Raw genomic sequence first — 17347 nt, forward strand, 5'->3', positions numbered from 1 at the left:
AATTTTCCTCCATCAGGGCTTCCATCTAAAGAAAAGAATTCTCAAAAGTATCTTCGCTACTGCAGCTCTTAGCAGTAGTAATGGAAAGTGATCATCTTGTAAGCAATTTGTAGTGATTCGTAGTAACAGTGGAAGTTGGATTGATTCAGTAGTAATGCATTCAGCCCCCCCCCCATGCACAAACAAAGCCTGAGCAAATGGGGTTTGTGTGGTGATCCGTGTAGGATTTGAGGGGCCCATATCAAAGATGGAGATGAGTTTGGAAGGAAGGGAAAACCCCATGAGGCCAAACTTGCAGAGTTTCTCCCAATTAGTCTGTTGGGGAAAGCACGGGTGAGGTTGTCCCATCCTTTCTATAGAATGAGAAAGGGATTTGGTACTTAAAACCAAAGATTACCTGAGATGCACGCAGATCCACTGGGGGCCCCACTATTTCATGGTAGGACTGCAACATCAGGCCCTTACGGGTATGTCTACACAACAATGAAACACCCACAGCTGGCCCAGGTCAGCTGACTTGGACTCAGGCTACAGGGCTGTACAGTTGTAATGTAGATGTTCGGGCTTGGGATGGACCCTGGGCTCTGAGACCCTCTCCCCCCACAGAGACCCAGGGCTCAGGCCCCATAGCCCGAGCCTCATGAACCTGACATGGGCCAGCTACAGGTGTTTAACTGCAGTATAGATATACCATTAATATTAAAGTCACTACCAGAAATCTTGTATCTGTAGTTTGAACTACTCAAACCAAAATCCCTAACTTCAGACAGTGGTAATATTAAAGATCCCAGTGCTGGAAAAAATTCAACACAGGCAGAAATGGCAATCACTTACACTAGGGCAGGCATCTTCTCCTTGCTGGCCCACCAAAATGTATAAGGCATCATCCTTCTGGAGGTCAAAAATCCCCAATACGGACACACCATGGGACCTCACCATAGTATTCTTCCCTCCTTTCCCACCGGCTGCTCCATAGCCTGAGATGCTGCAATGAAAAGAAAAGATAAAAGCCTGATACCAAATTGCTCCAAATGGGTGAAAGCAGTGTAATGGAATGCTAAACCGTATTACACTGTTCAGCCAGGAGGTGGTGATGTGTGTAACATACCTTATTTAAGCTAATGTCAGTACATTAGAGCTTACAGTGAACACATCTGGCATGTATCTTTCTGAGAAAGGAAAGGCTCTGTGGCTAGACTGTATCTGGTGCAGATAGTAGCAGCCCTGTAAACCTACTGTGTACCAGGTGTGCATGGCATGGTGTCAGGAGTAAACTAGTGCCAGAGGAGAATAGAAACAGAAGGAAAGCAGCAACAAAAGTTGCAAACAGAAGGAACAAAGCACCAAAGATTGCAGGATCTCATCTACATCCTGCTCTTCGATGCCCAAGAGAACTTCAGCTTTGAGAAACCTTCACAACTGACAGACTAGAAGCAGTATTTTGCAAGGTTTGGAATTGCTACCAAACCCCACAAGGAAACCGAAGACTACGAATATGCTCTTTAATTTATCCTATGGGAAAGCAGGCAGGGCATATCTTTAAATCCTTTGATTTTACTAAAGACAGTCACAAAGAAGACTATGAAAGGATTCTGGCTATATTTGATGCATACTTTATACCCCAGAGATATGTGGTTTATAAAAGAACATGTTTTCACCAGAGAATTCAAGGTCCAGGGAAAGCATTGAATGTTTTATAAGAACTCTGCATGCATTGGCTGAAAACTGCAATTTTGGAACTGCAAAACATGAAAATATCAGGGCTTGTCTCCACTTACTGGGGGGATCGATGCATAGCAATCGATCCACTGGGGGGTCAATTTAGGACGTCTACTGAAGACCCGCTAAATCGACCCCTGATTGCTCTCTCGTCAACTCTGGTACTCCAGCGAAACGAGAAGCATAAGGTAAGTTGATGGGAGAGTTTCTCCCATCGACCCAGTGTTGTATAGACCCTGCAATAAGTCGACCTAAGGTATGTCAAATCCAGCTATGTTATTCACATAGCTGGAGTTGCATAATTTAGGTCGACTTAGCCCCGTAGTGTAGACCTGCCCTCACAGACAGGATGGTTATTAACAGATAAAAACCGTTCATAGCAGCCACAAGTTAAGAGATTTAACCCTAAGCACAGCTATCCAGATAGCAAAGCAGTCTGAGCAGTGAGACAGCAAAACCAAGAGCAACTTGCCAGACTTGAAAAACAAGAAACTAGCTTCGAAGCAGTTAACAGATGCAGCCTGAGTGCTACAAGTCTTTACCATAAGACTGCTGAGACAAAGAGAGAATTCCCAGCTAAGAGGCACAAATTACCGCCAAACACCAAAGTCTGACAGCCTTAATGCACAAGATGTGGAAAAATTCACATCTCTACAGATGATGCATGTCCAGCCAAAGGCATAAGGTGTGATAAATGCACAAAATTATGGACATTCTGCAGTTGTTTGCTGCATCAAAGGAGTTAGGGAATTCACTCGTATTACAATCAAAAGCCATTATTTCTGGGATCTATCCCTTGTGATAACATAGAGCCTTCCTGGAGAGTGAAACTGAATAGTCCAGTAAAGACTGTTGACTTTAAAAGTGACAATTTTTCATCGATGACAGACACTCAGTTAGAAAAAGGATGGACAACTCCAGCTGTCAAAAAGAGAAGAATTCAAAACAATCAACAAAAAACAATCAACAGAGCAAACTCTATAGATGGCAGATGCAGAACAAGATGGTGACTCAAGGATTCCAGACCAACTACTGCCAGTCATTGCAACTAATGCACAACCAGAATCACGTAATTAGAAAACCAGTGAGATTCACAGACACTTAACAGACTGATCGGATCTGAACTTCAAAGACAGTGTAAATTTGGTAAATGGTAGGAATCTAGAACTTAAAGGGGGAGAAGTAAGGGAATGCTAAACTGTATTATACTGTTAAGCCACTAGATGGTGCTGTGTGTAACATACCTTATTTAAACTAACCTCTGATTTACATGGCAGAACATTAAAGGCATTTATAGTGAACACATCTGGTGTCTCTCTCTCTCTAGGAGAGGAAAGCTTAGGGTTGCCAACTTTCTAATCACACAAAACTGAACACCCCTTCCCCGAGGCCTCTCCCCTACCCTGTCCCTTCTCTGAGGCCCCTCTCTCACTTACTCCATCCCACCTCCCTCTGTCGCTCACTCTCCCCCACCCTCACTGGGCTGGGACAGGGATTTGGGGTGCTGGAGGAGGGTGAGAGCTCCGGGGTGGGGCTGGGGATGAGGGGCTTGGGGCGCGGGAGAGGCCTCCAGGCTGGGGCAGGAGGGGTATGAGGTCTGGGCTGGGGTAGCAGGCTCCAGGCAGGGCCAGAAATAAGGGGTTCAGGATTTGGGAGAGGGTTCTGGGCTGGGGCAGGGGGTTGGGGTGTGTGGAGGGGTGAGGATTCTGTCTGGGGGTACAGGCTCTGGGGAGGGGATGAGGAGTTTGGGGTGCAGGAGGGGACTCCAGGCAGGGATGAGGGCTCCGGCTGGGGGTGTGGGATCTGCGGTGGGTTGGGGATGAGGGGCTTGGGATGCAGGAGAGGATGGGGCAGGGTGTTTGGGTATTGGGGGGTATGGGCTCCAGGAGGGAGTTTGGGTGTGGGAGGGGACTCTGGGCTGGGCAGGGGGTTTGGGTGCTGGAGAGGGTTCGGGGTGTGGGGTCCCAGCAGTGCTTACCGAGGCTCCCAGGAAGCGGCCGCAGGTCCCTGCAGCCCCTAGATTCATGAGTGGCCAGGGAAGCTTCACGCGCTGCCCTAGTACCTGCAGGCACCGCCCCTACAGCTCCCATTGGTCATGGTTCTTGGCTAATGGGAGCTGCGGAGCCGGCCGCAGGGCGGGGACAGCACGTGGAGCCTCCCTGACCACTCATTCATCTAGGGGTTGCAGGGACTTGGCGGCCGCTTCCAGGAGCCACACGGTGCTAGGGCAGGCAGGAAGCCTGTCTTAGCTCCGGGCCCCTGTTGTGGTGCCCACCAGACTTTTAATGGCCTAGTCGGCAGTGCCAACTGTAGCTGCCAGGGTCCCTTTTCGACTGGGCGTTCCGGTCAAAAACCGGGTGCCTGGCAACCCTAGGAAAGCTCTGTGGCCGTCCATATTGGGTACAGAAGCCTGAGCTGCTAGTAGCAGCTCTGCAACCTACTGTGAACAAGAAATACATGACAAGCAGCTTCTAAGAAGAATCACAGGAACTACAGATGGAACAGAATTGATCCCTTCCCCAGTCAATAGCAGACTCCGTGATTACACTTGTAAAGAACATCAGCCAATTATTATTATTTATTTGTACTGCTGTAGCACTTAGGAGCCTCAGTCAGGGAATCAGGGCTTCGTCGTGGTAGGCACTATACGAACACATAACAAAAAGATGGAGTCTGCTCCAGAGAGCTTACAGTCCAAGTAAATCAAGATCCAAAACCTCCTTGGAAAAGCTGGATTGTGAACTCTGAAGATTCATGTTCTCTGCGTATCCACAGAACAAGTCCAGCCAGAGCAACAGCAGTGCAAGCGTCTCTCACTTCTACTCCACAGTAAGAACAACTGATGCCGAGCAAGGGCTCGAAAACACAACTTCGTTGTGTAGAGAGAGTCCTCTCTGGACTGCACACTCCTTGCTAGCTTTAGAGTTGAACACAGGGAGAGAGAGGGCGACGAGGGGCTATAAATATGAGATTCAACAGGAGGAGTCTCGAGGAAGCAGACAAAGAAACTGTTCCAGATGGCAGGGGCTGCAAGGGAGAAGGCTCTTGCACCAACAGTGGCAAGACTGTGTGAAGGGACTGAAGGAGCATAGAGAGAGACTGTGGCTGGAGCAAGTTCAAGTGTATTTTGACAAACAAGGCAGGCAGAGTCATCTGACCTTTATATTTAGTTTGTAATGCACCTTCTCAAGGTGGTGCTCTGTCCCCCTTGAGTGGTGTCTGCTCCACGTATAAAGGGTAAGGAGTAGAGTTGGTCAGGAATTTTTTGATAGTATATTTTTGGCCATTCATTGAAAGTGAAAATTTTTCATGGGAAAGGGTTGGTGTCAAAGAATTTCCTGTTTCGAATTTTTTTTCAGAAAAAGTTTCAAAATCATCAAGACACCCTGATTGGCATTTCCACAATGAAATGTCCCTTTTTTGACTGTAAGAAAAGGCTTTTCATTATGAAATTAAAATTAATTTATGTAAAAATATATTTTTTTTACACAAAAAAGGGTTGAAACAAATGAAATGTTTCAAAATGATCAAAACAAAATGTTTTGATTGACCCAAACCAGGGTTGGTTTTGTTTGTGTCATAAATATAAAGGGAAGGGTAAACACCTTTAAAATCCCTCCTGGACAGAGGAAAAATCCTTTCACCTGTAAAGGGTTAAAAAACTAGGATAACCTCGCTGGCACCTGACCAATATGACCAATGAGGAGACAAGATACTTTCAAAAGCTGCGGGGGAGAGAGAAAACAAAGCTCTCTCCATCTGTCTGTGTGATGCTTTTGCCGGGGACAGAACAGGAATGGAGTCTTAGAATTTAGTAGGTAATCTAGCTAGATCTGCATTAGATTATGATTTCTTTAAATGGCTGAGAAAATAAACTGTGCTGAATTGAATGGATATTCCTGTCTGTGTGTCTTTTTGTAACTTAAGGTTTTGCCTAGAGGGATTCTCTATGTTTTGAATCTAATTACCCTGTAAGGTATTTACCATCCTGATTTTACAGAGGTGATTCTTTTTATTGTTACTTCTATTAAAATTCTTCTTTTCAAGAACTGAATGCTTTTTTTCTTTGTTCTTAAGATCCAAGAGTTTGGGTCTGTGGTCACCTATGCAAATTGGTGAGGATTTTTACCAAACCTTCCCCAGGAAGTGGGGTGCAAGGGTTGGGAGGCTGTTGGGGGGGAAAGACGTTTCCAAACGGGCTCTTTCCTAATAAAATAAACCTGGATAAACGTTTGGTGGTGGCAGTGGAAGTCCATGGGCAAAGGGTAAAATAGTTTGTACCTTGGGGAAGTTTTAACCTAAGCTGGTAAAAGTAAGCTTAGGAGGTTTTCATGCAGGTCCCCACATCTGTACCCTAGAGTTCAGAGTGGGGAAGGAATATTGACAGTTTGGATGATCAGATGGCAATTTTTTTTTTGAGATTCTGGCTTTTTGTCCCATTTCAAAATGGGAAAAAATATTGAATTTTCAGATTAGAGGAAACCTATTTCCCACCCAGTCCTAGGGAAGAGCCTGCTACAGCCTTGGGCTTTTAACTCAATGAGTAGAGCCTCACATTTTGAAAACCAGATGTTCCAGATACAATCCCCACTGCAGACAGCCCACCCAAAAATGTCACATTACAATTATATCCCTCAAATCCTCCCTCTTTTATGCAAAATAATAATAATAAATATGCTCCTCCAGAGCAGCATTCATCCAAGGACCTCAAAGTACTTCAGAAACATTGAACTAAGTCAGGCAACTTCCACTGTGAGACAGATATGAATTATTATCCTCATTTTACCAGTGGGGAGATTGGGACACAGAGAGCCAAATTTCAACCCAGTGTACACAGATGAGTCTCCACGGACTTTAGTGGCATTACAACCACTTACATCAGGGTGGAATTTGGCCCAGCGAGGATAAGTCAACTGTCCAGAGTGACAGCTGATCCTCAAGCAGAGTCAGGAATGCAACCCAGGGGGAGCTCATTCCCTACTCCAACCACTAGATGTATCTTCTTCTAATAAAACTAATCTAATTACTTTATTTAAGAAGGAGAACCGGCTTTCCTTTAATCCCCATTCCTTCAATTTGGGCTCTGAACTTTGCCTGACATGGCACCACATGTAAATGGAGTACAAACAGCACCATACATGGCACAGGACTGCTCTGTACTAGGACTGCTTCCCCAAAGGGCCTTAAGCAGCTTGTGCAGCCAAGCTTCACGTGCTAGTTACTAGTGTGAAAAAATGAGGCTTTGAGATTTTGCTCCGAGGCAGCCAGCATGAAGTGAGCATGATGCTGGAGCAACTGTGGTGCGCCAAGTGCCTCAGAAAAAAGATGAGATCCTTGGAATGTGACATAATTATGTTGGTGCCACTTTTTGTAACCAAACCAACCATTCCTCAACAAGGCCAGGAGAGAAAGTGAGGGACACTCCCTGGGGTCCCCTGAACAGATGCTGCACAGACCAGGAGATTACTGAGCTGATTTGCAGCAGGACATTGTAATGGCTAATGAGATGCACCATGAAGCAAGGCAGACTGGCAGGACTAATCAGCTGCAATTAGAAGCCATATTTTTCTACATCTGAATAGATTTTGCATACAAGCAATAAAGTCAGGAAGTGCGAGAGACCCCATTAGTGGCTCATCCACAGGCTGCAGGCGAATGTGAGCAGCAGATGCATCACCACGGCTGCTCCCCATTCATCAAAGGAGCCAATTGCTGTTCAAATAAACAGGTTTCAGAGTAGCAGCCCTGTTAGTCTCTAAGGTGCCACTGGTACTCCTTTTCTTTTTATTTAAATAAACAGAATGTTTAGTCTTTATAGTATGGATCCCTGCACCAATACAGAGATCACAGGTGCATGACGGGGTGGGTGTTGGCTTGCAGTATAGAGGCCGAAAAGAGACAGACAACAGCCCAGGAAATCCAGAGGAGGGAATAATTTACATTTCCTTCCTGCCTTCCTTTCTTTTGGCTTTTATTATATCATGACTTGTGCACATTGAGGAAGATGTGAGTCTTTAGGGGGATCTGCATGAAAGGACAGGACAGTGGATAAGCAAACTGGGGATGGAGATGCCATTCCACACAAAAGCAGCAGTGTGGAGAAAGAAATGGAGATGATTTGGGGAGAGGAAAAATGATCAGGATGTCAAGGCTGGACCACTGCATGATCAAGAATAGCCTCTGTCATAGGATTCCAGTCCCACATGGGACTTGGAAGTGCCAGGCACCAGTTAAAATGACAGAGTGGGAAATACAGTGAACCTGACTGAAAGGATCTTTTAGGGTGTGGTTCTAAAAATGGGTGAACATGCATGGAGGATGGGAGTGGGTCTTATTTTTTCCTCATCCACTCCCCCATCTTTGATCATAGCCCTGGGTGTGAAGGGATGGAAGATTTCATAGTAAGCTCCAGAAGGAAATTGGATGATAAAATACATATTGTCTTGTTTTGCCTGATGCTGCTGGTCTTTGCAGTGTAAAATCCAACAGGGGCCAAATCCAGCTCTCCTTGCTCACATGGGCAGCCCATTAGGGCCTTGAACTGAAATAGCTCAGGTCTGTTGACCTTCAGGGCAGGCTGCAAGGCTTAGCTGTCTATTCAGAACTTTGGTGAGGGTGGGTTTTGCTGGGGGCTGCTGTTCATGTCAGAGGGGAGTTTTGCTGGGGAATGAACTATCCTTCTGCTACTGTTTTTATTCTGGTAAGTTGTGACCCTGGAAATGCCTCAATGCCAAAGGGCAGAGGGCCCACTATACCGTAACTCACATCAGGCCTGACACACTCACCACTCCCAACACAGTTATCGTAATATGTATCCAAAATATGTCATGGAAACTATCATATGTCAACTGGTGACACGCTGGTCCTTGAAAATCATTTTGTGACGTAAGTACAGGTTGTGTGCAAAGAATTATATCTGTGTTGGAAATATGGTCTTAAAATGTGGTTTGGGAGGCAATGCGTACAGCCAACCTGCCCTAGCCAAAGGAATGTGGGTTTACTTATCTGGCTGGCTTGATTACAGGCAGAGGACAACAAAAGTATGTTTACATATAAGGTAAACAAAGCTATCAAGCCAATGAGCGAGGAAGGAGACAACTTAGTAAGCCCAGCAGGGGATAGAGTCTGCTCTGCAGGACACCTTCCTGGCTCTTGAGGCAGAGACAATGGACTTTGGGTAATATAAGGAGACCAAAAAGACATTCTAGTTATCTATCATGCAGGGAACCTCTGAGCCTGTGAAAGTTGGATCCCCTAGTCTGAGGGCTAGAGATCCTGGGAACTTGATGTAAGTGAGAAAAATGCTTAGGAAAAGATTGTAACTTGCTAAAGCTAAGTTTGTCACTAGAAAGAAAAGGAGTACTTGTGGCACCTTAGAGGCTAACCAACTTATTTGGTTAGTCTCTAAGGTGCCACAAGTACTCCTTTTCTTTTTGCAAATACAGACTAACACAGCTGTTACTCTGAAACCTGTCACTAGAAAGTGTGCTTTGTTTGTAACTATACCTGTCTCTTCTTCTCTTGCTTAATATCACTTAAATCTCTGTTCTTTGTTAATGAACTTATTTTTGTTTTATTATTAATTTATCTTAGTGCTGCTATAATGAACTGAGTTCGTGTTTTCAGCTAGCTTAACAGACAGGTGTATACACTGTCTCTTTGTAGGCAGCGAACTTAACTTCTGTAAGCGTCCTGTGAGAGGGACTGGACACGGCAGGGAGACGTCTCTGGGGAACACAGGAACTGGGGTTCAGTGACAGTGACTATTCCCTGCAAGGCAAGGTTTAGACTGGCAGAGTGTTGAGAATTGGCTGGTGAAGCAGACAGACTGATGTGGCAGGGAGCTGTCTCAGAGTCTAAACTCCAGCAAAGTTCACTCTTATTGGTGCTGAGAGGAAACACAGTTGTTTAGGTCTGGGTGTCTTGAGAACAGAATGTCACAAAAGTATATTTTAACTTGTGTCCAAAGTGCTGAGCGGATTAGATACACCCTTTTTAATATCTATTAGATAGATCAATATCAGGATTGAGGGCCTCAACCCTGCTCCGGCTCCTTCACACTGGGTGAAAGGGCTGGAGTGACAGAAAGTGGCTGTAAAAGCCCCAAATCCAGCAGCCTTTTCTCCCTTGGTGCAGGCTGTGTGCAGACAGCTGTAAGGCTAACTTCTACAGATCCTCCTTGCACAGCGGGCATGCTGGGGGCTAGGAGCAGGAGGGATAAATCAGGGGCAGGGATGTAGCATGCAGTGCTATTCTGGGCAGCCTTGGGAAGCTGTTGTAACTTGACATGTCCCCAGGGCTGTCTAGGTTATGCTGGGGGCCTGTCCAGCTCCTGCAGAAGTCCAGGATCAGAAGGGCACAAAGATGGTTTGAACCACAATCGCACCCCCCACCCCACCAATCCAACTGGCTGCGAGTTCTGTGCTGCATCTTTAAGGGGTGCGGAACAACATCTGACTCCAGTTGTAGATCAGGAACTAAGCTAGTCTGTTAGCCATTAATTACTTACACAGACCCTAAAAGTGTGCCAGGGGTTTTACAGACATGGAAGAAGACAGGTACCTACACTGAAGAGTTGGAATTTTAAATCTACTTGCAATCTGTACTATGCGGCAAAATCAGCCTGTAGTTGCTGCAGACTTTTGGATCTTCCTTGGGCTGTGTGATATTAAAGAAATGTCAGGTTTATGTGTTTAATTTATTGCCTCACCTCTTTGGGGTTATATTTTATATGCATATTCACTGTATGCCAGCCTTGAAAAATTCTACTCACCCACGCACTCAAGGCAAGTCATTTTTTTTGATGGGTGAGTAAAACATCATTAGTTTTTTTTTTCCCCATTATCATCAATCCTCAGGGTAATAGGTGTGCAAACAGATTTTGTGCCTGGCCCAGTCAATTTCACAAGGCTGCCCTCTTGTTATTTTGTTGGTGTCCCCTGACATTGAGGATTGAGATGCGTCCCCAATACTGAAATTCCTTTTCAATAAAAACAAAGAAGTTTAAAAAATAATAAAAGATCTGAATGTGTCAATGAGTGTCAAGCAGAACTCTACCCTTGTCTTCAGAGGGGAGTTCTGCTTAAAAATCCACTGCAGAATAATTGATTTGAATGGAGAGTTCTGCTTAAAAAAAAAAAATCGACAGCACAATATGGCCCAATGTTATTGTTTAGTTACAGTAGGTTCAATTTTGACTGTGCCCTTTTATCAAGGGCCAACAACTTTTTTTTTTCCAGTCGCAGCAGCCTGATTAAATTATTTTGAACCATGTCTGACTATCTCTATTTGTTGACTAGAGTGTCGCCAATTAAACAGGCCTCTGTTAAATTTAAACTGCTAATTTTAGCACTTCTGTAGCAGAATTGCCTGTTGGATAAGCCTGGAAAGGTCACGCTAACAAGCACAATTTGTTCAGGATAGCAAATACCCATATCAATAAAAATTCACAGAAGAAAAAGAAAGGGACCCAGTTATTAAAAGTATCTGGTAGTAAGTCACTTAAGTTTAAAAAAATTGTCTTTACATTATAAGCTACATCGTAGATTATTAAAATGAAAAAAAAATATATTTCTGGCCCCACACCATTGGATATGTTTATTTACCAGTTTGCACTTCTCTCAGCTCTTGCAATGAAAGAAGGAAACTAGATAAGTCAGTTTCACTTTTGTTTCTACTCAATGTCACTTTTGGGATCTCATCCACTAGCACAAACCTGCCATTGCACACATTGCAGGAGAATTATTACTTGTTAAAAAATGTGTGGAAACATTTCTTAAATTGTACATTTCATAAAAACTTGTTTCTAGCAATCAAAAAATTCAGGGCCAAATTTCATCAGTTAGTGTATCGATGTACCTGTTGTGCTGCCCATCATTCCACTGAAATTAGTGGGATGTGCATGTGCTTTGGGTTATTGAGCAGCAGTTCAGGTTTGGTGGAGGCTAGTTATGGGCTCCTGACCTCTGCACACACATTACTGCTCTCAAGTGGATGGGATGTCAGACCTAATCCAGGGTTTATAGGTCTGCTCTACTCACTGAACTAATGGAGCAGTTCCGTTACTTCAGGAAGTGCTACAGAAATCAATGTGAAATTAATGTCATTTAGCTGGCAATGGCAGAGTTTGCATATGTGGTTAGAGCACATGTATGTCAAATGCTTGAGCTGTCAATCTCGCTTTCTCATTTTCTTTTTTATCATCATTGTTTTTACAGGACTCAGAGGTGGACAGACACTTCGCAGATCAACAGACAAACAAACATATGTTTCCTGCCCTGAAGAGTTTATTTAATTTTGGTATGTGCACATCTCGATGATTCTATTAAATTAAAGGTAGAACAGACAGTGATCCATATAGCTAAGGGAAAGGAGGACTTGTGGCACCTTAGAGACTAACAAATTTATTTGAGCATAAGCTTTCGTGAATTACAGCTCACTTCATCTTATATCTAAGGTTGCTCATCACTTCCCATATAAAACCCCTGTTGTCAGTTGCTTATAACTTTACCAGACTGTAATAATTTGAGCTGAAATTTCCCATGCTTGGTCTCTGCCTCAGGCTGATTTTTAAGTTTCAGCAAAACAGTTCAGCTCTTCCTCAGAACAAAGCAGGGAAAACAGACAATTTTGCCGTTATTATTTTTTTTCCAACCATTTATTTGAAGCACTCTTGTGTCTCCATTCTTTGGATCACAAACTTGAAATTTGGCAGGGAAGTACCCCTTGGGTCAGAGATGTGCCTTTTGCTGTCCCCATGAAAATCCATCCACATTTGGCCAAGTTCTACTATTCTGAGAATAGTCATCTGATGTGCTCAGGACATATTTGGAGCTGGGGGAAAATTTCAATCTTGTCAGTGACATGTCATGAAAATGACAGAGTCTCTCACCTGTAGGTATTGGTTGCTGGCACTCTCCAGATCTGCACACCTTGAAGAATTCCTTCAGCCCCCACTATAACACTGAGATTGGAGTTCCTGTAGGCGTCATTGCACTGGGTCTGAGTGGGTCCCTGCGGTCCACTGGCACCACATGTGGTGAACAACCACTGATCTAAAATAAAGATACATGTAAAATACACTTTGAATATATGACAGTCTCACTGTCATTCCCTTTACTTGCTCCTGCTTGGACTGGAACCAAGAGGAGAATCGCGGAATCTGTTTTTAAGGGAGAAAGGATAGTCATTCACAAGACTCCGCATAATCTAGTACATCATAACAATACTTAGCACTTATGCAGTGATTTTCTTCTGTAGACCTCAGCCTCATAATGAGGATTATTACCTCTGTTTTACAGAGGCACAGGAAGGTAAAGTAATTTGTTCGAAGTCACACTACAAGTCAACAGCAGAATGAGGAACAGAACCCAAGTCTAGTGCACTGTCCCCTGGACCATGAATAATGTGTGACCCATAAATAACTAGACCATTGCAATTTACCCCCTGCTACCCTACTGTAGTTTACTAAATAAGGATATACAGTACTCAGTTACTGGGACCTGAATGAGAAGACTGAATAATTCTGGATAACTGAGATTTTGGATAATTGGGGAATTTTCACTGTAATTAATACAAAAGCAATCATAACTCAGTTTCAGCTAACAGAGAGTTTGAGATAACTGAGATTTATATAACCAGACCCTCAGGCACAAATCAACATAGCTCCACAGTAATTATTTTCACCAGCTGGGGATTTGGCCCTGTGTGAATAGATTTGTGCATAGATTTGTACAGTAGAATCTTGCTAATCTTCACATCTCATAATTCACGCAGATGAAATTGCAGTACCTCCCCATTTCTCTGCAAAGTTTCACCACCAGAGCCAGCACTGTTATGCGGCCTCATATTATTAAGACCTCATTAGTTTTGCAAATTATATATGCAACATTCGCTAATGTACTCCAAAGCATTATATATAATCAAAACTAAGTGGACAAACTGCATTTGATGCATGTATCTTTGGTTTCTCGGGGGTGGGGTGTCTTTACGTATATGCTAATTCACAAAATTCAGTAAATTCCATTAGTAAGATTCTACTGTCATTAAAAATGAAAGATTTAAAATATTTTTTCAAAATATCTGCCACTGTGACTTTGGGCAAGCCAATTCACCCTTCTACTGTGTCTGCAGTGTCATTACTTTTCAACATTTCCACCAATTCATTACAACATATGCAGCTGCACTGGTGGTAGCAACAGAGGAAGTGTTAGCTTAGACCGGCTGCTGGCATTTTAACCACTCTGGATCTAAGTCAGAGCTGGACTAGACAGGATAGTCAAAACACCATTAGGTGGTTTATGCCAGCCATTTCACTCTTGCTATTACTGGTGGAGTTTCACTGGGGGCTTGGGGAGGGGGGTGTTTGAAGAAAATGCCAGCATAGACAAGGCATAAGTGCCTTGACTTCCCCCTTGTAAAATGAGGATAATAATAATACTATGGTGAGGCTAAATTGATTAACGTTTGTAAAGCTGTGAGATTCCCTCAGTGAAATAGAGCAACAATTATTTCTTATCACAACAACTGTTTGGGATTTGACATAGAAAGGATCAAGATATATAGCGCAGAAGAGCTATCTACAAATATGGCTTTTTTCAGGAGCACATCACAATTAACAGAATTTATCCTCACACCACCCATATGAGATAGGGAGGTATTATCCCCATTTTACAGATGGGGAACTGAGGCACAGGATAGATTAAGTGACTTGCCCATGCTCTCACAGGAAGTCTGTGACAAAATCTGGAAGTGAATCCAGGTCTCTTGAGCTCCAGTGGTCTATCCACCTGACTATCTTTTCTAGGCTTAAGACCTGTTCCAAACACATTGAAGTCAAATGGAAGTTTTCTATTGACTTCAATAGGCTTTGGACCAGGGCCTTAAGAATAAAGTATCCTTTTTCTTGATGACTTTCTTAATCCAGAGCCTGAGCATCTTCAGGAAACATTGCAAAGCCATCTCTTTGAGAAAGCCTTTCCACCATATGTGGTGCTCACAATATAAACATCCCCTTCTATTCCCAACCTCCTCCCAATTATCCCACCTCCCAAAAAATCCCTATCTCAAGAAGTTTTGACCCTGGAAAGGGAGAAGTGCCAGAGACACCACGAAGTCTGCTGGGGACTTAGCACCTTCCATGCAAAGTCAATAGCAAAGATACTACAGCTATGGGAAGCAGCATAAAACACTTTAAATAGATTAGATAGATCAGAAGATTATATGGATAATGGGGGGAAAACAAAAAACAAAAACTGGGGAAGAGAACCTCAGAAAATACGATCTCAGGGACTAATGGTTTCTAAACAGAATGTTTATCAGAATTTTCACACAATGTTTCTGTGGATCTGATCCTTCAAATACTGACAGTCTTACACCAGAAATTTGTTATGTTCATTTGCTTCATTGCCAGAAAGAAAGCTGAGGCCTCTCCTTCCAAGTATCGTAGTGACTTAACATTATAATATCCCAGTGGGCTAAGCCAGCTGCACTGAAGCATATGCTTAGGAAAATGGGTAGGTGAGCATCTTAGTTTGGAATAATAAGAAACAGCTCTTATCTTGCTGGTGAAAATCTGTCTGCACATGGAATTATTCAGGAACAGGGTAGACAAGCCCTAAAGGTGGTGATTAATGCTATTATGGGAGTGACTCTGGTAATACCTGTGTTCAGTATGGACTAGAGGTTACCAGAGCCCTGAGCAAACTCAGATGGAACTGAGCACTTGTGCAGTTAACTAAGCATTGTGTTTTCTCTCCTGTGAGCCTCCTATTATATCAGTCTCCAAAAAGCTGATGGACTGGGGAATGCTAGATCACAAGAAGTTTGTTTTACAAACCCGATGAATTTTTAAAAACCAGAGACTCAAAAGTTTGGATTTCCGATAAGAAGCCAAAGGTCTGGTGGCTTCTCTGAACTGAGTGGAAGTTCCTCTCTTCTCTTCCATAGTTTGGACGAATATGGATGAAGCCCAAGAAGATACAGTGGAGGCACCAAGCCTGCACTGGCCCCTGAGGGTAGGCTGCTTGGGACAGTATAGGTCTTTTTGCATCTCTAATTTCTATGAATCTTTTCTCTTTCTGAAGAAACCTACACATATGAAGATGAGTTGCACATCAAACATAATGGGTGGCATCCTGGCTCCCTTGAAGTCAGTGGAGGCTTTTTACCATTAACTTCAAAGGGGCCCGGGTTTCTCCTAATATTCACTGCCAGGTGTTTTCAGTATTCCCTCTTAATCACTACCGTCGTGACTTACGAACCACATGCTTCCTCCTAGTTCAGAATCTCCTTCGTGTTTGATACTGAAGGCCAGTCCAATATATTACAATTTTACTGCTGGATCAAACAGGAACAGAATATAGCCGGGGGGGGAGGTAAAGAGTCAATCCTGGTTTAAAAAGAATTAAAAAGATGATGGGTCTCAGAAAGTTTGGATCTAGCCTAAACTCAGACTTTTTCCCCACGAAACCCACACTGATCTAAAAATTTATTAAATATAGCACTTGCCCGAAGTCTTAAATAACAAAACAAGCACCCAAGGTTCTCTCAATGTCTATACAACCTCAGAAATGGTCTTTTTCCAGTAAAAGTGGCTATTTCCTCCCTGTGTGTTACTGATTTCCTCCAGTACCAGAAACAACTGCAACATACTACATGAGCCATTAAAAACTCTCAGAAACCTATTTCCACAGGTTGTTGCATGTCATGGCAATTTAGAGTAATTCAATTTTGAGCACAACTTTGATCTCCACAGATGAAACAGCAACACTGAAACACAACCCTTTAAGCAACTGGGATAACAGCGTAACATTTTCTACCTGCATGCAACCATAACGCGGTCATGTAACATACAGTATAGTTCTCTTTTGTTCTGCAGTGCATGATGGGGTAGTTCCTTCAGCACACCATAATTTTCCAGTCTGTGGCTGCCAAAAAGTAACATATTCTGGTCTAAATTTTCCAAAGTGACTAAGGATTTTGGGTCCCACTTTGGATACTTTAAAGAGGCCTGATGTCCAGAAGGTGCTGAGTACCAATATGTTGAAAGTCAGGACACCCAATAACAGAGGCATGCAAAATCACTAGTCACTTTGGAAGATTTAGGCCTATATTTTTAGGACCTTCTGTTGTACCCTCTGGACCTGATTCAAAAATCTTGGATCAGACCGCTAATTGGGTTAATAATCTGAAACTTTCAATTTAAGAAAAAAATGAAATAAAAAACTGCACTGAGAATCAGAGCCAAGATAATAAATTATAATGAATAATTTATACAATCATTAATCTCTTTTTCCTGTCTGAGACTGGACTTGTCATTTCTCAGACTTATTTATTGTTCAAAATTATTTGCCAAGTAGTTTCTGGGAATAATTCTTGGCCTGTAGCTTGTTTGCTAGCATTAAAATGAATTTTTTGATTGCATGCAAAGGCCACGTGGTATGTTTTTTGGTATACTTGTTTTTTGATTGGATGAGCATTAACTCTTTGAATCAGGTTTCCATTATGATTAATCATGATTACAAATTAAAAAATCTTTTTCTGGAGGACATGATTTTGCTCTACAAAATGGCATCCTCCATGCTCTCTGGACTCCTGAGAGGAAATTTTATTAAAAAGGGATTGTGCC

General features: G+C 43.1%; 1 protein-coding gene across 1 annotated transcript in view; it reads right to left on the reverse strand.

The window, feature by feature from the left end:
* ALK (ALK receptor tyrosine kinase) overlaps positions 1–17347 on the reverse strand; it is a 539109-nt gene that overhangs the window by 42992 nt on the left and 478770 nt on the right. Inside the window, exons 12-13 of the mRNA XM_073336696.1 lie at positions 12611–12773; positions 835–985 (exon numbers count right to left, since the gene is read on the reverse strand). Coding sequence (XP_073192797.1) covers positions 835–985; positions 12611–12773 — 314 coding nt within the window. The remainder of the gene's footprint in view (positions 1–834; positions 986–12610; positions 12774–17347) is intronic.

This window comes from Lepidochelys kempii, chromosome 3, assembly GCF_965140265.1.
Source record: "Lepidochelys kempii isolate rLepKem1 chromosome 3, rLepKem1.hap2, whole genome shotgun sequence".
NCBI lineage: Eukaryota > Metazoa > Chordata > Testudines > Cheloniidae > Lepidochelys > Lepidochelys kempii.